General features: G+C 44.0%; 1 protein-coding gene across 9 annotated transcripts; it reads left to right on the forward strand.

The window, feature by feature from the left end:
• The first annotated feature begins 2 nt into the window (after nt 1–2).
• LOC118364206 (E3 ubiquitin-protein ligase E3D-like) lies at nt 3–18,492 on the forward strand. 9 transcript variants are annotated; one of them, XM_052489330.1, is made up of 9 exons: nt 3–59; nt 1,410–1,467; nt 4,257–4,462; nt 6,019–6,109; nt 6,519–6,769; nt 7,545–7,617; nt 7,992–8,070; nt 8,310–8,719; nt 10,918–12,288. In XM_052489330.1, exons 2-6 carry the CDS (start codon nt 1,463–1,465, stop codon nt 7,577–7,579), a joined length of 588 nt encoding a protein of 195 aa, XP_052345290.1. In that variant the 5' UTR covers nt 3–59; nt 1,410–1,462; the 3' UTR covers nt 7,580–7,617; nt 7,992–8,070; nt 8,310–8,719; nt 10,918–12,288. The 9 variants fall into 9 exon arrangements, with proteins under 9 accessions (XP_052345290.1, XP_052345282.1, XP_052345288.1 ...); XM_052489322.1 differs by lacking the exon at nt 3–59 and adding an exon at nt 16,801–18,492 and having other exon boundaries at nt 111–1,467; nt 10,918–12,106; XM_052489328.1 differs by lacking the exon at nt 3–59 and adding an exon at nt 16,801–18,492 and having other exon boundaries at nt 111–1,467; nt 10,918–11,056.
• Nucleotides 18,493–19,553: the final 1,061 nt, after the last annotated feature.

A 19,553-nucleotide genomic window follows, 5' to 3' on the forward strand; every position in this document is an offset into this window, starting at 1 on the left:
CGGCTCTTGTTGATAGCTCGTCAAATATATGCCTTAGAAGTCTTCACCGTTTTAAATTGGTAGGCTGATGGTTTTTATTGCTACGTGTACTTTAATTCACCATACTGACAATCAGATGTGCACAGCCATTTCGTTATCTCTGTTAAGGCAAAAAGTAAACTGCATGTGTCTTTGTTATTAAATGTTAGCCATTGCGAGTACCAGAAGTACATAGAAGAAAAACACAGACACACCATGGGAGAAAATACCAAAGGAGCTGGGGACCCCAGTGGGGTGTTTATCGACCTAAGGAAGCGGTTGCAAAGTGGTCTTCTTTTTCTCCGTTAATTATTTGCGAAACAGTTAGCAAGCTCTAGCGAGGTAACGTTAGCTAGTCTTAGCTAATGTCAGCTAGTTGTGCTAACGTTCGCAGGACAGGATAGAGGTGCGTTCGTGCCGTGCACAAATTCTCGCAGAACAAACGCAAAGAAAGGGATTCAACATCTCAAGCAAGGACCACACACTTATGGGATATTTATAACATCAACTCCGGGCCTTACATCACAGGAACTTAACCAGGACCTGGCTTTAGTTCCGATTGATTTTGGGTCAACCCCGAATCTTTTTCATCCAACGGTTATAATCAGGGGTGTAGTGTGGCTGGTGACACTTCTCAGAATAGTGATATTTCTCGCAAGATCACTTAATGATTCATTAGTATTCTACATAACACACCAACCATAATATCATAGATAATGTCAGGCTACTGTTATACCAAAAACACCACGTAATTGTTTATGTCAATTTAGGATGATTGTGCTGAAGTTGTTCCATTTTTGTTCTCATGCTGTGGCTGTGTTTAACTCCATCTGCTAGAAAATTCGATTAGACAGTAGTTAGGCCGGTTACCCACCGTTACATCATTCAAGATTGAAATGCATATTGCCATGAAACTGATTGGATCAAATGGTTGGCATGCATGCAGCATGTACGTTTCACATGTAAAACGTGAATAATTATCATTCACGATTGACAGTGATGACGGCCTAATTTATAATAAAGTAGGCATAATGTGGAGTTTTAGGATTTAAAATATATAACATTTTCCTTGAGCTACTTACAGTATGTGTAGGCAATCGTGCAATTTGGATTATGCATTGTATGTATATTATAAAATGATCTTATACAATGTCGGTACATACTTTCATTCAGAAATGATGACGTAATAATAATGCAAAATTGTGGTCCTGTAGGCAAGCTAAAAAAATATCACTACACCGCTGGTTATAATAAATGTAACGCAATTGCCATGTGTGGTCAACTGATAATACCAGCACCGTTTTGATTGAGAACAGAGTCGTTGCGCTGTTTTGAGACACTCATGGGAACTCATCTTGATAAATCAAACAATGTCCGATTTTTGTTTTCAGTGAATCTCCGTTTGGATATTTGGTTACATTTATGCTTGGAAATATTAGCTAAAATGAGGTGAGTGCACATGATCTTTAGTCTAGCAACACATTAGGCCTCTAGCCCAACTTTCCAATACTTTTCTGATGCATTTCAGTCACATAGCCTACTGATGCAAATACACGTGTACACTTTTCACATAGGCTATTCAAGTCATTTGACATCTTTTCTTATTGGTTAAAAAGGTCACAAGGCCTTCTATAACAGCGTAGCTGAAACCACTATTGGCTTCATTGACTTTCTGAATTTATTATCTTGTAATAGGCTAGGCTACTTTGCTGATATATCATTGTTACAGTAGGCCTACCTTCACAATAACCTCATAGGATTATTGACCACGATCAATTGAATTAATAAGAAGTGTTCATTATTTGGCCTTGGAGAATACAGCGCGCTGCAGGAAGGGGCGCTCGAAGTGCTGCAGTTAAATTGAAATGAATGTGCCAATTATGTAACTACTCCCGTCTCTACAGAAATAAATGAAATCGTTGAAAATACTACACCAGAGAGCATAATATAGCCATAGATGATCAATATCTCTCTTATTTTTGATGCTGTTGATTGTGTTTTGTCACATGAGCGCTAAGGCTGCAGCCCAGGCGCCAAATATCAAACCGCCGACTGTTGTAGCTATCAATGAACAACATTTTTTTAAATATATATTTCAAAATACAATTGCGGGAAACATCTGTTTGGATAAGTGAGTGCCACCAGAAAGTTGGTGTACTTTAATTTCCTCATACTGTAGGCCTAAAATATGTGTATCCTCTCTTTTCACAGGCCTATGCTATTGGTTGCGTTTAAGACATGGGCAGTTCGTTTTATTGATCTCGGTAGGCCTATTTCAACATCAGAGTAACTTGCCATTTTGATCATTTGTGTGGTATAAAAAATATGATTCATATCTCCAGTCATATAAAATCACATAGAATTGCAGGAAGTTATATTAGAAAAGGGCCTCTTTTTCTCCTCTGACCTACAACCCACTCAGCTCCTGCTCTTCCGATATGACCCCCGAATGTTAGGAAACAGGTGATGGCCCTGCCCTTACATCACATATATTGGGCCAACATGTTCTCATGGATGTAATGCTATATTTTGACACCAGTTGTGGTTTTGAAGTAGGAAATGAACAGTTTCACATTGGGCTATTTTTTTGTTTCGTTGATATTATAAAATTAAATGGGCCATTCCAGCTGTGGCAGCTAGTCAGACTTAACATGGACTTGAGTCCATAAAACATGCTCTTAAGTCAAAATGTTTAGTTTTAATAGGGCCCTAATGCTGCATTTGGACTGTTAACAAAAACAGTGTTAGGGCCCTATTCAGACTTGAGATAAGTTGACTTAAGATGGACTTAAAACAAAATATTTTGACTTAAATCCATGTTTTATGGACCTAAGTCCATGTTAAGTCTGCTTATCTCAAATTTGAATCGTCCCCTAATGAATCTTTTCATCTCTGAGAATAAATGTATACTCTTCTCACTTAACGCTGCTTTTCGACTGTAACACCAGTGTTATACAAGTGTATACACCCTTCTGTGATACTTGGGAAATTGTGTTTCCACTGTTCCACAGGGCTGACAGTGAGGACTTGTGAAGAGCAGAATCAACAACCTCTGCATAGGTTATCAAAACAGTTGCTTTGTGAGAAGGTGTTAAAGTTCACAGTTAGCCATTGTTATGTAAACACAATCTGAAAAGTACCAGTGGCCTGGCTGTTGCCCTAAGTGAGAGCAGGCCTGCTGGAGCCATGGCCCATTGAGACACGGTAGATGGACACATAAAAGTCTCCTAAATGTGTTACAGTTTATTGGTGTGGGATTCTGTAGGTTAGGCCTATAGCCTTGTCGGTAGGTTAGGCCTATAGCCTTGTCGGTGCTTCGCTGCATAGCCTAATTGTTCTATAGTTGGATAATATCTTGTAAAAAAATAGCAGGTTTTACTGGTTAGAGACCCTTGTTTTGCCAATCGCTTGTGTATTGTCTGGTGAGGCAGTAGTAGCCCAAATATCTAATTGTAGACCAAATAATTTAGAGCAAATCTGATGATGGTTCCTTCCAGTTGTTTGTTGTTGCTTCCTCCACTCGTTTGGAAGTGAGAAAATCCAATGCAGCTGACCCAAGTCTTTAAAGCTGTCTTCGATGGGAAATATGTTTTTCTTCCTGGGGGACAGCAGTTGTGTCAAGCATGGACAGAGACGCATTGCATGGCGAGTGAAAATAATTGCATCGAACCAAGAGATTGAGCAGAGGGCAACATATCATCCATGCATGAGTGCATCAGGGGTGTCGTTTCGAGGGGGGGGGGGGGGGCTTTTTCTCTAATAGACAAACATTGTACATGCGCTTTCCCCTACCCACCACTCTTTATTTCTTCCTTCATTTCTCTTTCTTACACACACACACAATATACATCTCTTTATTTCTCTCTCCCTTCAGTTGGCCTACAGCTCGTTTCCCTTCTTCCTTCAGAGCAGTGAGTGCATCCTCTCTCTTTGCACGTTTTCCTCTAACTTAGTAGACTTCTACTTTGTGCTGAGACGGCAACAGGCAGGAGGTAGAGGGGGATAAGGACAGGTTGGAAGGTTATGATAAATGACTTCAGTACTGTCACACACACACACTGGTCTACCATTCACTTGTTTATCATCCACTTGTCAAGGAACGTGGTCTCATTTGTCTCTTAGCCATTGTGCAGAAGTCTACCATTATGCTGAGTCATTAATCCAATCGTATATGTTTTGTTACCAGGTTTACCTGTGCTTAGAAAAATTAAGACACTTTCTGTCTGTCCCTCCCCCAGGAGAGATGTGGCTAAGAGCTATGCAGAGGTGAGCGTTACAGGAGGAGATTTGTCCCTCCACATCCGGACTCCTCGGGTCCTGCTAATCGTGGAGCTGCCAGCAGGGGTCAGCCTCGTGGAGGGCTCCTGCAGGGAGGCACCTGGAACAGGAGACGAGATACATTTCAGAATGCGCCTCAATGTGGACCAGCACACAGATGACACAGGTAATGGTGAGGCTAGCTGTATGGACGACACTCAAAAATAAATGTGTGCACGTACGCACACACACAGAGACAGAGAATTACCACCATGTCAATGTATGTTTCTCACATAGCCTAATTACCACCTCCACTTCAGGCAAGATGGAACAGTATCAGCAGATAATTTGTTATTTATATAATTTATTCTCATCTGGCTTGAGTCGGTTAGTCCGTGGCTGTGAAGCATTCCCTCAAACTGAAACAGTGGAGTAGTCCTCCTGTGTGCTCTCTGAAGCCTGATCAGCCCACACGGTACTGATCTATAAAGGACTGAGTCATCGGCTCAGTAATTGGCCCGTCATGTCTGGTGCATAAAGCTACACACACTGATAGATATACAGACAATGTAAATATTTGACCTGAATCAGCTGTAACTTGATTTTCCTAATAGTCTGGGTAGCCATTTGATTAGATGCTCAGGAGTCTTATGGCTTGGGGGTAGAAGCTGTTTGGAAGCATCTTGGACCTAGACGTGGCGCACCGGTACCGCTTGCCGTGCAGTAGCAGAGAGAACAGTCTATGACTAGGGTGGCTGTAGTCTTTTGACAATTTATAGGGCCTTCCTCTGACACCGCCTGGTATAGAGAGAGGTCCTGGATGGCAGGAAGCTTGGCCCCAGTGATGTACTGGGTCGTACGCACTATCCACTGTAGTGCCTTGCGCCTTGCGGTCTGAGGCCGAGCAGTTACCATACCAGGCAGTGATGCAACCAGCTAGGCCAATTGTGCGTCGGCCCACGGACCTCCTGGTCGCGGCCGGTTACGAAAGAGCATGGGAGCGAACCCAGAGTCTCTGCTGGCTCTGCAGTACAGCGCCCTTAACCACTGCACCACCCGGGAGGCCCGGTCCTCCTTTTCTTGTAGTCTGCAATAATCTCCTTTGTCTTGATCACGTTGAGGGAGAGGTTGTTGTCCTCGCACCAGTCTGTTTTCTTCCGTTTGGTGTCCACCCCAGGTTTACTTTGTCTCACTCATCAGATCTGGCTTATATTAACTGTAGTCATTGTAGCACTAACCTGGGAACAAGAGGAGATTGATCCCATGTCTCTCTCCCTGAGAGAACAGAGGTCATATCCATATACACAAAAAGTCTGATCTAGGGGGCAAAAGTCGATAAACACTGCGGTGGTGGCGGACTGGCGGTGGTGAAATCAGCTTGGCAAAAAGCTGGCAATTAATCTGTTTTTGAGCACTCCTTCTCTGAAATCCTTTTTGGATATGGGCCCAGACCCCAGGCCTTCATCTCCCTGCCTTTGTTCCCTCTGTTTTATGGTGTGAGGGAGTAATTTAGCGCCCCACCCAACGGCTCAGCCGACACAACACAAGTACAGCTGGGGGGGGTGTAATTCATTGACAAGTCCAATCAAAAACAGATTGATTGGCAGCTTTCTTCCCAGCTTCTTTCACCACCGCCAGTCCGCCACCACCCCAGTGTTTATCGACTTTTGCTCCGTCTCTAGGTGAAGCTCTATTCCGCCGATAGAGTTGTTTATGTTTTCTGTGGCTACTCTCTCCTGACAGGGGCCCTGGGGCGTGTGATGGAGAGGCTGCTGGTCCAAGAGAGTTATTGCTTCCACTGCCAGTCCTGTGGGACCAGGGTGCTAGAGGAGAGGTGAGACGACTACGAGAAGGAAGTTGGTTTGTTGGTTAATTTACGTCCTCTGTTCAGACACAGGAAGTGATGCCGCTCACAGTAGTGGAGAAGATGGGTTCAGTGAGGGAGATGGATGGCTGTTTGAGCTAGAGGACAGTGCTGTGTTCTGTCTCAGCTCATCTCCCAGATGTCATGGAGACATTGGATAGGGGGATACATGCACACCTGCTTAGGGAATACATATGTTTGTGACATTATGTCATGGAAAATGGGTAGAACTGGAATATTGCCCTGCTTTCCCTGTTAATGCAAATATGTTTTTGATTGATTCATGCAAATAGGTTTTTGATTGATGTTATCGATTAATTTCATCGCAGTACAAATAGTCTCCGTTGTGTAACAATGTAATGTCATTCACTTTTCTCAGGGTGTTCAAGCGGTTGCTCCCTCTCCCCAACGGCAACTGGAGCTCCCTGGTGGATGACTGGTGTTGCCATCCGGACCCCTTTGCCAACCTGAAGCTGCTGCCCCGAGCGGAGGACTGTTTACTGAGCGACACTCACCTCCTTGTGCCCCGGGATAGAGGCTGTGAGGAGACTCTCACCCAGGAGCTCAGCCCCAGGCCCGTCACCAACAAAATGGCTGATGGTCAAAATCAGGACACACCGGTGAGAGGAGGTAAGGAAGGAAGGAACCTCTGAGGCAGAATATCAATGCTGTTTTTAGCATTGCTCATCACTTTGATGTTTGTTAGATACATCATTTTGACATTTCACCTCGCTCTCAATCCCTCCCCAATGTGCTGTATACCTACCAAAAAGTAAAGCTACATTTTCAAAAGTTTCCCTCATGTTTGGAAAGTGTACTGTAGTCACATGAGCAGTGCATGTGCTTCAGGCTCATTGTTAGTGGGAGACTGTATCTGTATACCCCCCATCCCACTGGGCCCGAGACTGGCAGGAGGAGATGGACAAATTCTACTTCACTACCAGCAGCAGCTAGCAGCACTCCCTTTTAGAGAGGAAACTTGGGGAGGCGGGCAGACAGGCAGCACATCAACACTTATCGTGAGCCACTTTAGCCCGAGCTTACAGCCAGGTCTCTCTCTCTCTCTCTCTCTCTCTCTCTCTCTCTCTCTCTCTCTCTCTCTCTCTCTCTCTCTCTCCATCACTATCTCTCTCTCTCTCTCCCTCCCCATCACTATCTGGAGTGGGATTGATTTCCCTCTCCATCTATTAGTCACTATCTGTGGCTCAGCCTGGGCCTTTTAGTGTGGTTGAGTGGATGGGAAGTGGAAAGAGAGATGAGGAGAGGAATTCTGCCTGCCCATTGCTCTCTCCTCTTTTTAGGCTGTTTGATTGCAGTTATCGATTTCCGTTTTGGAGGAACTTAAATTAGAACTGTGTGTTCTTGTCTTTAGCTTTATTTAGTATTTTTCTGTTCTTTTTTGTAGAAACCCAACCGCAGGCGTACACTTGTCTCCTGTAAGAGTTGTACAGCCGGCCTGGGAGAGGCTGTGGCACCAGGTACATAACAGTCATTATAGAATAGATACAGTATATTGTCCATTTTTTCAACGGGAATGTATTGATTTGATGTCAAAATACCCAATGTCACACACACACACACACACACACACTGGTTGGGAGCAGCACAGCGTCTGCCTCAGAGCGGCACGACCAGAGCAATTTTAGTGCTTAAGTTCCTTGCTCACGGGCACAAAGGCAGTAAATGGCATGAGATCAGCAGCCCTTCGTTTGCCAGTTCAATTACCAACTTTTATCATCTACCCCGGGGCTTGAACCATAATGAAGTTACATTGCATTAGGAAAGATGCCCAGGCCAGGTTCTGTCTGCATGAGGGTTCGCTCAATAGTAACAGTTTCTGGAAATGTTGCAGGGACCCTGAAACTCTCCATCACAGAGGTGACGGTGAGACCCAGTGTGGGAGACAGCCAGTTTGATACCTCTCTAGACAGGTAACTATGCTGACGCTTCTCAGACTGGTGCATGTTGCTGTAACATCTGTGGATACTCATCATCATACGGATACTCAGCTTCTCAAAGTGCAAATCAAATGGAAATGTATCGTTCGTCATGATGCAGATGCCGGATATGACCTTTTGTTACTACAATGCCAATGAGATGTAGAATATTATTTTCGACACAGGAAGGTTGAATTCATAATGATGGTTAACCATGCCCTACTCTTCCACAGGTCACTGTTCCTGGAACAGACCATAGCTGCCAGACTGGTGGAGCTGTCCTCCTCCCAGAGCATGTTTCGTTTCTCTATCCAGACCCCAGATGGAAAAGCCTTCATATTGGTAAGAGGTGTGAACGTGCGTGCATATGTGTGTGAGCGAGAGCGCTTGAAATATGTGAGGTAGAGACGGCGTTTGCATTGGTGAAATGTGTGTGTGGCTTTAACAGAGCGGATTGTGAAGTGTTCAATTACTTCTTCTGGCTCCTGAACAGTGACTCCCTCATCGTCTCTCTCTCTGCCACTATGCCATCGGCTGTCAGAGGTGATGCTGTCACCTCTCCCGGCCACCGCCAGTGTTCTGAGCGTCAATCACCCACTAAGGCTGGCAGCGCCGTCAAAGCACTGGCAGCAACACACCAAGAGTGAGATATAGCCTACATACCAATCTCCCGCTGAATGTCAGCCCGACAGCCTCTGCATTTCTGCTAGAGTATGTTTTTATTTATTCTAAAATTGTGTTTTGCAACTGAGAACAGAAATGAGTCACAGACAGATGTGGTGGCTGCTCCATGTTCCTCCATGCCGAGTTCCCCGCAAGGAGGATTCTTCACTTCGGTTACGATTTCCTTCGTCACCTTAGAGAAGTCTGGTTTTGCTTTGTAGGATGTGACGGCCCCTCAGGCAGACTGGCAGCCGAGCTGTAATTAACAAACTGTAGATGAAAGGAGAGGACTCCACTCCTATCCGCACGGCCCTACAGTACAGCGTAACTCAGCGCATCACATCGGTGCTGTTAACTGCATGTAGGATGGGAAATTGCCTGCTGTTTTAAGTATGACAGGAGGTATTCAGGGGTATTCAAATCTGGACCTCGAAGCCAGTTCCACTGCTGATTTTCATTCTTCCCATCTAATCAGGGACTGGTTTAGACCTGGGACACCAGGTGGGTGGAATTAAATATCAGGTAAGAACAGAAAGCCTGCAATACTCTGGAAATTACATTTACATTTACATTTAAGTCATTTAGCAGACGCTCTTATCCAGAGCGACTTACAAATTGGTGCATTCACCTTATGACATCCAGTGGAACAGCCACTTTACAATAGTGCATCTAAATCTTTTAGGGGGGTGAGAAGGATTACTTATCCTATCCTAGGTATTCCTTAAAGAGGTGGGGTTTCAGGTGTCTCCGGAAGGTGGTGATTGACTCCGCTGTCCTGGCGTCGTGAGGGAGTTTGTTCCACCATTGGGGGGCCAGAGCAGCGAACAGTTTTGACTGGGCTGAGCGGGAACTGTACTTCCTCAGTGGTAGGGAGGCGAGCAGGCCAGAGGTGGATCAACGCAGTGCCCTTGTTTGGGTGTAGGGCCTGATCAGAGCCAGGCTTGGATTTGAATACACAAACACCCTACGCCCTACGCCAAGGCTCTCCAGCCCTGTTCCTGGAGAGCTACCATCCTGTAGGTTCTCTCCAACCTTAGCACGCAGGTTGATAATTAGTAGGTTGATAAGCTAAATCAGGTTAGTTACAACTGGGGTTGGAGCGAAAACCTACTCTCCAGGAACAGGGTTGGAGAGCCCTGACCTACACTAGCTTAAAACGGATCACTCCTGCAACATTTCGGGAAGAAAACAGCGTGGCTATTGGCTGACACAGCTTATATGAAGGTGGGGAAGTGGTAGAGAAACATCTGTTTCATCTAGGCCTAACGTTACATACTGTTACATATGAGACATTTATCCCTGACCATGTTTTAATTCAGCCGTGTAAGTCACGGAGCACCATCTGTCTTGGTTGAACGTACTGGAGGTGACGTGGTGTTTGTTGGAGATGCACGCCAGTAATGTGTCTCTAATTAGTGGGAGAATCGGTGAGCCTCTGCTTAATTTAATTGTGGCTGTCACTGAGGGCAATGACTTGATTAGTGTAGAGTTGACGACTGCAGAACGAATCTAATTTATGACCAGGGGTGTACTCATTAGTACAAACGGTCGAAAAACGTTTTTTTTTGCAATGAATTCGAGGGTTTCTTATTGGACAAGTTGAGGTTAGTCCCTCCCTGTTTCAGCCATTTGCTTCTGTTTGAACAATGGCTCCTCAACACTACACCCCAGGTGGACTTGGGTGACCGTTGAAGTGTTATGACCAGCGCTGCATGTGTTATGCTTTTCTTGACTGTAAAAGCAGTTGTATTCACTGTATACTAAGTGAGTGTTACTTTCGATACTAAGGGCTTATCAGCATTTTAACTCAGTGTCTCTCACAGGGCTACTGCACAGATGGCCAAATGTAATGAAAAAACCTGGATCGCTTCCACAACCTGTGACAGGGAATCAATCTCTCCCTCACTTTCTCATTCCTCCATCCCTTTCAAACTCTCGTTGTTCAACATTACCCAGTGGTAGATTCAAATGATTTGATTAACATCATAACACTTCAAACTGGGATTTATGTCCCCTTGCCTAGAAGATGTGAACCTCTGAGAGATATTTGACTTGTGTATTACTCTGACTGATGCAGTGCTGTACAATTTTTCTTCATGTCTTTCTCTCGGTCTCGTTATTTTTTTTACATTTCTTTGTCTCTTTCTCTCGCTATCCCTTATCTCTGTGTGTGTCCAGTGTTGTAGACACCTGGGAGAAGGACATCGGTGTCCACCCCCTAGACCTGCCTCAGACCACGTGCCAGGAGCTTTTGTCGGTGCTGACAGCCAGTACTTCAAGTCTCCCTCTGTCGCTGCATTCCATGAACTCCTACCAGGTAACAGGGCCTCTGGGTAATATAGGCAGAGCTTCTCCCCTTGGCAGGAGGAGTAGGACACTGTTTGATTCCATATGGCTGCTATCCATTATTTACAGCCTCTGCCTAGTAGCTATCGTTGCGCCCATTTTTTTAAGCTCATTTTCTAAAAGAGAAGACGCTGGAGCCCCGCCAATACTGTTGGGCAGTCTAACTTATTAGTGCACACAAAAACAGTCTCCTCGACAGTACAAAAGGGAGAGTTTTCTTGCACCAAGGCAAGACTAGGAGGTGTGAACTTTGCTGACCTCACCAGGGACTCTCCAAAGACCTTCCAGACAGTTGCACAGTAATTACCAGCATTGTCTCATCCCTGCCTCTTTACCTGTCACAGCAACACTCACCTGAGAGCAAGACGTATAGTTGAAGAAGTTGAAGTAGCCCAACATCCACAAAACATATGAAACATAACAAACATTTGAGCTCCTGCATATTCATTGTGGCTGTAAATAAGTTCTCTCTCTCTCTCTCTCTCTCTCTCTCTCTCTCTCTCTCTCTCTCTCTCTCTCTCTCTCTCTCTCTCTCTCTCTCTCTGCAATCTCATATTTTGTGTTCCTTCCCTCTTTCACAAAACTCTTGTTACTTGCCCTCTGGGTCTGTACAGGGGAGGAGGAACTCAATTTTGACTCTGGAAGAAGCTATCAATTCCACTTAGAGGGAGGGGAGAGAGAAAATGGAAAAAGTAAGGAAAGAAGTTCTCTTCAGTTCGTCGTATTTCAGTCTGATAGGCGTGCAGGGTGTTAAGAGTTAGTAATTCCGTACATTCCAGATGTCGCAATAAGTATTTTTAGTTTACATACATATTTTCCATAGAAACCATCAATTGTCTATAGTTGCAATGCCATACACCCCCATATTCCCATGTCCCGTTCATCACTCAGCTGGAAAGCCTGGAAATGGAGGACATCAATGTCTTGTCCTGACCATGAGTGATTATCCTGCTGCTGACGAGGGACTTGTTTTAGGACGGGAGAAGAGACAAGAGGGGACTGATGAAGAGTGTGTGAAATGGTGAGTGTGCCAGTCTATTGTGTTAGCCTTTCTAACCAGATCTACCCTCTCATTTATTGGAGGAGGAATGGTGTGTTGTCTGGGATGTTGTGTTCCACCTCTGAGCTGTGCTGCGGTGTAATGGGGTGTAAAGTAGTTCCAGTGCAGAGTGCCACCCCTGCATCAGGGAACAGACAGACCCCCCCGCCAGCTCATCATCTCCCACGCAGAGAGGCACACTGGAAGATAAAACTGGACAGAAAAAGGTAAGGGGCAGAATGCAGGAAAAATTTGATCTATATCAAGTCTCACCCTAACGATGTCTTGAACACTAGTGTGGCGCATTGAAATCAATTACCTCCCTCAGATACACGCGCCTCGTTTCATTACTTCTGTGCCAGGGGATGCATGAAAAAAGGGATTTGGGAATTCTCTGCTAACCCGCACTTTATTGTATTAGAATGAATGACTTGTGAAACTCAGTCAGTGTGGCTGGTCCCCATAATTTAGATTACTCAGTCAGTTGCTGTGGCTCTCAATCAGAATCAGAAACCTCCCTCAGTCAGTAGCCTATTATTTTTATTTGTTTTGCCTTTATTTAACTTGGCAAGTCAGATGAGAACAAATTCTTATTTACAATGACGGCCTACACCGGCCAAACCCGAACGACGCTGGGGCAATTGTGTGCCGCCCTATGGGACTCCCAATCACGGCCGGTTGTGATACAGCCTGGATTCGAACCAAGGTGTCTGTAGTGACGCCTCTAGCACTGAGATGCAGTGCCTTAGATCGCTGCGCCACTCGCCACTAGATCAAATAAACAAACAAACAAATATATATTTTTTTAAAGAATATCCCGAGGACGTCGGGGGAGAATAGACGTTAATAAAGGAGGCGGTCTAAAATTGTATTTCCATTATTCTAATTTGTAATTTGTGAGCTCACGACGAAGCTGGGATGAGAAACTGGTTCACCCCTGGTAAGAACATTAGCATATCACAACTATTCTTGGAATGCAGCAGGACCTTATGTCAATAATAATTCATTTAATTTGTAAAGTGTTTTTCTCACACCCAAGGCGCCTTCTTTTTTATATATTATATATATAAATATATATCATAAAAACAATCCACAAAACAGAACATAGACAGACAAGAAGCAAAGATATATACAGGTATCATCAACTCTGGAGGTCATGAGAACAGAATTAGCTGAGGTCCTTGAAAGCTTTTCTGAACAGCACGGTCTTGAGCTGTGCCTTATAAGGAGGACAGAGACACTGCACTAATAATGTCTGGAAGTGTGTTCCACAGCTGCGGAGCCGCACAACTGAAAGCCCTGCCACCTGTCGTTTTTAGTCTGCTGCAGGACTGCTGGACCTGGAGGAGCGAAGGGTGCGTTTGAGTCAGGAGGATAGAACCAGGTCAGACCGGTACTTGGGTCCAGAGTTGTGGATAGCTCAGTAGGTGTGAACCAGGATTTTGTAGTCGATGCGTGATGTGCTCACGGGGGGAGGTATGGGTGAGGACACGTCTTGCACCGTTCTGGACAAATTGTAGCCTGTTTAGGCACTTGGCAGATAGGGCAACAAACGAGAGCTGACTGTCAAATATCACACCCAGGTTGTGAACCTCTCTGGAGGGGAGGACCTTGACACCATCAATATTGAGGTTGTAGCTGCTGATTTAGCCAATGATGATGCGAGTGCCAATCAGGAAGACCTCTGTCTTCACTGCAGGAAACTAAACTGCATCCATGCTTTGATGTCCTGCAGGCAGCTGACCAGGAGTGCGGTGGCAGTGGCAGTGTCAGTGTTTGTGGAGACATACAGCTGAGTGTCGTCAGCATAGAAGTGAAAGCCCAGTCTGTGTTTCCTCAAGATGTTTCTCAGTGGCAACATGTAGATACAAAACAGTAGTGGCCCCAGAACCGAGCCTTGAGGGGGACCCCCTGTCGGACCACAACTGTCTCACCTACTAGGACCCATGCCTACAAACTGGTAGCGAGCAGTGGGATAGGACCGGAACCAGAACGGTGTCTGACAGGCCCAGGTGCTTCTCCATGCGGTCCAGCAGGATGGTGTGGCTGACCGTGTTGAGTTATGAGGACGATGGCAGCCCCAGAGTTAGCGTTCATGAGGTCGTCATTGGTGACCCTTACCGGGGCAGTCTTGGTACTGTGTCTAGCTCTGAAAACCAACTGGAGGTGCTCAAGTAGGTTGTGAGTGGCCAGGTGGTTTTGGAGTTGGTTAGAAACAGCACGTTTGAGAGAGGAGCTTACTCTGGAAGGGCAGATTGGAAATAGGCTGGAGGTTGTCAGGCTTTTTAAGTACTGGTGTGACTGTGGACAGTTTGAGCTGAGGAGGGACACATCCGGTGATGAGGGACTTGTTGATACTTTCTGTGAAGAAAGGCTCCAGAGCAGGTAAGCAGGTCTTGGGAGGTGGGGATAGGGAGGGAGGTGGGGATAGGGTGAAGTGAGCAAGTTGTTCTAACCAGCTTGGTTACATCAGCTGCAGTGACTGTGGTGAAGGTGGAGAACCTAGACTCAGGGAGTGTAGGACTGGGTAGACCAACTACAGGGGCTGGAAAGGACAGGATGGTGTTTTGGGATTTTCAATTTTGCTTTGGAAGAAGCGCAGGTATTTGTTGCACTCTTCTGAGGAGGCTGAGGTAGCAGAATTGTTGACAGGTTGGAGGAGCTTGCTCACAATAGAGAACAGCACCCGGGAGTTGTTGATCAGCTGGGAGAAGTAGATTGTCCGAGCTGAATTTGTATTCTCTGTTTGTATTCTTGCTGATGTTGCTCAAACATCTGCGCATGTACCGTTAGCCCAGTTTTCTTACACCGTCGTCCTAGACGACGGCCAGTTGCTTAAAGAGAGCGTAGCTCCTCAGTGTACCAGGGAGAATATTTGGAGAAAGACACCAGGTGGGTGTTGTGTTGAGCCACAGATAGTTTCACAAAGAAAAGTCAGAGTTGAGCTTAAGAGGCTGATAAATCAGCACAGCAAGTACTGATACAGAGCCAGTGATTTTGAAAGCCATGTATTCAAAAGATGAGACAGCTGGTACAGCAGATAAGACAATCCAGCAAACCTGTCCAGATGTGCGAGGACAGTCCAGGTAGGTGTTGCCAGGTAGAGTGCCATTTGTTGAGGGATATGTACTCAGTCTGTGAGGCAGCAAAAGTCTAGAACTCTGTCAGTGATGATGTCATTCAGTAGTTAGCCTTTGTTGCATATGAATGTTGCATTTGAAAGCTTCAGTTGAATTACTTTGGAAGTTGCCTGAGGGGAAATCTGCAGAACTGGCCAGTGTCTTTTATGATCCACATCCGGTGTGCACGATCGACTGCTCACATTGCGAGTGCACACAACAGATATAAGTTGGTTCATTAGTCTCCTACCGCGCCGTCCTCCTTGCCGTCTGCATTTTGTTCCCGGAGGATCCCGTATTGCATAAGATTGTTCTCTTCAGCTCCCTGCACAGGGTTGTTTTAATATGTTCAAAACATCTGAGGAAACCTTGTGTGTAGTGAGTGACAGTTGCTGCCATTTCTGTATCTTTTTGCCCAGCCTTTGGTGCAGTAGATATGAGACAAGGTCCTTCTGTGGCTCAGTTGGTAGAGCATGGCGCTTGTAACGCCAGGGTAGTGGGTTCGATTCCCGGGACCACCCATACGTAGAATGTATGCACACATGACTGTAAGTCGCTTTGGATAAAAGCGTCAGCTAAATGGCATATATTATTAATATATTATTATTATTATATATTAGACAAGAAGAGATGAGATCTAAGGATCTGTGCTGGTATTTGAATCCAAATAAATTAGCTTGGAGTCAAATATGTTAACTAATTTTAACGCTGTTGATTAAAAAAAGAAAAACTAGATATGTGTTCAACGCAAAAAAAAACTAAGTTTCTAAAAACAATGCACATAAAAAAAACAAATAATTCAGAATAACTTTGCAGGAGTAAACTACCACGTCTGCCGCTAGGCGCCATTGCAACCATCTATCAACGACAGCAGCTGGTTCAAAGGTACATCCTTGAAAGCATTAACGTTAGAGGTTGAGGTTCACTCTCTTCAGTCAAAGGAAATAAATAGTTGTTTCTTGCTTAGTTTTTCTTGTATTCTTTGGGGGCTTAGCTATTTTGTAGCACATTCACCTTTGGGCTTAACAAATTAGTCTGTGACAGCAAATTATAATTTGTCTTGATGCGGTGTACAGGCTGAGTCATGAGTTTCGGGAGGGAGCCTTGAGTGAAGCCAATGCCCTCATGCATCATCCCAATATAGCGGTCTCACTGGAGATACAGTCAGGCATAGCTGTGACCCTCTTCCAGGCAAACAACCAGGACTAGGAGATGGCTTTGAGTTTTGTGTATGTGCAAGACCTGTGTTTTTTAATTATTCTTAATGTACTGTTGTGTCAGCCATCTGACCATGAAAAAGGACAGGACATGCCACGAGCCAACAAATACCCTAATTTTATCTGAGCACATTGTTTACCTAAATGTCACTGTTTTCACCATTGTTTTTAAAACAATCCATACAGTATACTCATCATAAGTCAGTTTCCTTGTATGTAATGAAGATTATATTTTGCTGGCTGTATATCTGAATGTACATAAACAGGTGAGAAAAGTAATACTGTATCTCTTATTGTTACACTTTAGAGATCTAACCCGATCTGTCTGAATTCTCTACAGGTGGCGTACATGAGACTGTAATGTCAGAGGTCAAGAGCCATGGATCCACTCATCTTTCCTAGAGGGAGGACCAGCAGAAGAAGCACTGGAACACTAGAGTACAGTGACTTATGTCTTAGGCTGTGTTCAAGAGGCACGTAATGGAAAACCAAGTTTCGAGCATTTTCCAAAAAGAACGCTCATTCCAGTATACGTTTTGAATAGGTTCATTCATTTTTGGTCCTACTGAACATGACCCTGATAGCTGCTGTAATGCAGACCATGTAAAAAAGACTTGTATCATTCCATTCCATTGGAATGTCTGAGTTATTGATGACCTGCCCAGATTAAAATAGTGAATCTGACTAACATGCCTATGTTGAAGTGCATGTTTATTAGAGGGGGGGGGGTCACTTTTATTGTAAATAAGAATAGAATATGTTTCTAAACACTTCTGCATGAATGTGGATGCTACCATGATTACAGATAATCCTGACTGAATCGTGAATAATGATGAGTGACAAAGTTACAGATGCCATCTAACTTTCTCACTTGTTATTCGCGATTCCTTCAGGATTATCCATCTATTCTTTCTTTTTTTTTTTTTACAATAAAAGTGACTCCAAAATGACACACTACATTATTTACCATTCACTTCTGTTGGGCACAAAATCATCTGAAACACAACCAAAACAAACAGCAAATGCATCCAACAAATGTGTGGAGTCACAAGCTTGATGTAGTCAATGCGTGCTATAAATATGGGCCCAAACACTTAACTTTTTACTACTTTAAAACATACATAAGTGAATTTGTCCCAATACTTTTGCTCCCCTAAAAATGGGGGACTGTGTACAACAACAACAAACAACGGTTCACCCGATATGGATGAAAATACCCTCAAGATGAAGCTGACAGTCTGCACTTTAACCTCAGTCATTGTTTGATTTCTAATCCAAACTGTTGAAGTATAAAGCCAAAAATTGGATGAAAAAAATGCTTCACTGTCCCAATAATTACAGAGGGCTCTATGTAACCTCTGTGACAGGCTTTTCATTTGACCTCTACCCAATTTTCAACACTACCTGCTACTGTGTGAGAGGAAAATCAACTGACAGCATCATTACAATAACTCAGCTATAATTACTTTTTTTTTTTTTATTTACCAGAGAGCTAGTGATTATGTGGTTGCTTATGAGATCGAAAGCTCCAGAGTTTTCTGAATGTCAGCTAGTCAAGCTTTAATTACAAATACTTCCTTAGATGAATGTGCAATAGAAACTCAGCCAGCTTTAAAAGTACATGACAACATGTGGTCGATGCAGAATATGATTATATATTATGCAGAGTATTGTTCTATAACTCCATTAGACTCAAGGAAAGCCAGTGTGATTCTGTTTCATTTTGAGGATTTGGATGTTCTCTTACACTGGGTCTATAAACAAGGCATAACCGATCATAGGACACACATATTGTGCATCCCCATAGGCTATAAGGAGGTCATTGTTGGTAGCAACTGTAAACAGAATAGCAATGAAGTGGAACAGGGTCTGCACTATTTAGAATAAGGGAATAGTTCTATTCAGTATCACTTAATGTCTATAGTGAGCAAGCTAAAAGGTCATGGTTTGAGTACCAGGAGCAAGAGCTTCATGACAAACTAAGTTAACCAAATGTATAGATTTAAAAAATAAAATAACATTTTAAAAAATGCTCTCTATTTTGGGGCTTTTCAGACCCATCTTGTCTATCATGGTTTTGTGAACCAATATTAGGACATAACTATAGTGAATCCCAACACAGGTACAGTATAAGGGGGTCATTGTTGGTAGCTGTATAACAGCAAGTAACTGTAAACTGTAACATCAGCCCTAGCTGATGTAGATGCAGAGTTTGACCAGCATGTAACTGTCTATAGCAAGATAAAAGGTAGACCTTAACAGTACTGTATAACGAGGGGGGGGGGGGGGGACTAAGCTTCGCCAACACGGATCCAACAGCAATAACAAATGTATCAAGCTCTAGGCTCTATTCCTCAATATATTTTTGCTGTCTCTGTTTTGGAGCTATTCCGGCCTACCCCTCCATCATTGTTTTGTGAATAAGACAAGCTATCTGCGTAGGTTATGTAGCAGACAATGAGAGACGATTCAGCATTGTGTCTCTGCCAACATAAGGTGTCCAACGTTATTTTTAGATGTAGATTCCTCTGGTTTTCCTCCCTGGATCTGCCATGTGCTGATGCGGCAACTGACAATTACTTTGTATTGTATCAAAGGCACATTGTGCTCACTGAGGTGGAAAAGCAGAGAGGGAATTGGCTAATTAAATATATCCTGTGTTGAATGGTCAAGAGGGTCTCGGCTCTCTTTCCAGCCCTTGTCACACGAGAGTCAATTAAGCGAGCTCTCTATATAAACCATCAGTATGAACCGAAGCAGACTGAGTGGGAAGAGGTACTGGAAGAGTTGCCCTCGTTCTGAAGACACACACACACAAACACGACAGATACATTTAACAGTGTTTATTGTTCGGAATCGCTGCATTTGGTAGCCTTGAGATGCTTTCTTTCATTCCTCTCGTCTTTGATCAAAGAAAACGGTGTAAAAAATGTTTTGTTTTAAGGATCCTCCAAGGTGATGTTGGGCTGCCCCGTGTTGTCATTGTACTGCTCATTAGTCTCCTCTCCTAGTTATCGCTAGAGAAATGCACAACTGCAAAAAAAACACACACAAAAAAACATTTTCAGGAATAATTTTCTTCTTTTTTTTCAT

This window comes from Oncorhynchus keta, chromosome 31 (genome assembly GCF_023373465.1).
Source record: "Oncorhynchus keta strain PuntledgeMale-10-30-2019 chromosome 31, Oket_V2, whole genome shotgun sequence".
NCBI lineage: Eukaryota > Metazoa > Chordata > Actinopteri > Salmoniformes > Salmonidae > Oncorhynchus > Oncorhynchus keta.

Coding starts and splice junctions, on each gene's coding strand:
- LOC118364206 (XM_052489322.1), top strand. CDS start 1,361: ATGGGAACTCATCTTGATAAATCAAACAATGTCCGATTTTTGTTTTCA. Junction 1,468..4,256: donor GAAATATTAGCTAAAATGAG/GTGAGTGCACAT, acceptor TCCCTCCCCCAG/GAGAGATGTGGCTAAGAGCT. Junction 6,110..6,518: donor ACCAGGGTGCTAGAGGAGAG/GTGAGACGACTA, acceptor CACTTTTCTCAG/GGTGTTCAAGCGGTTGCTCC.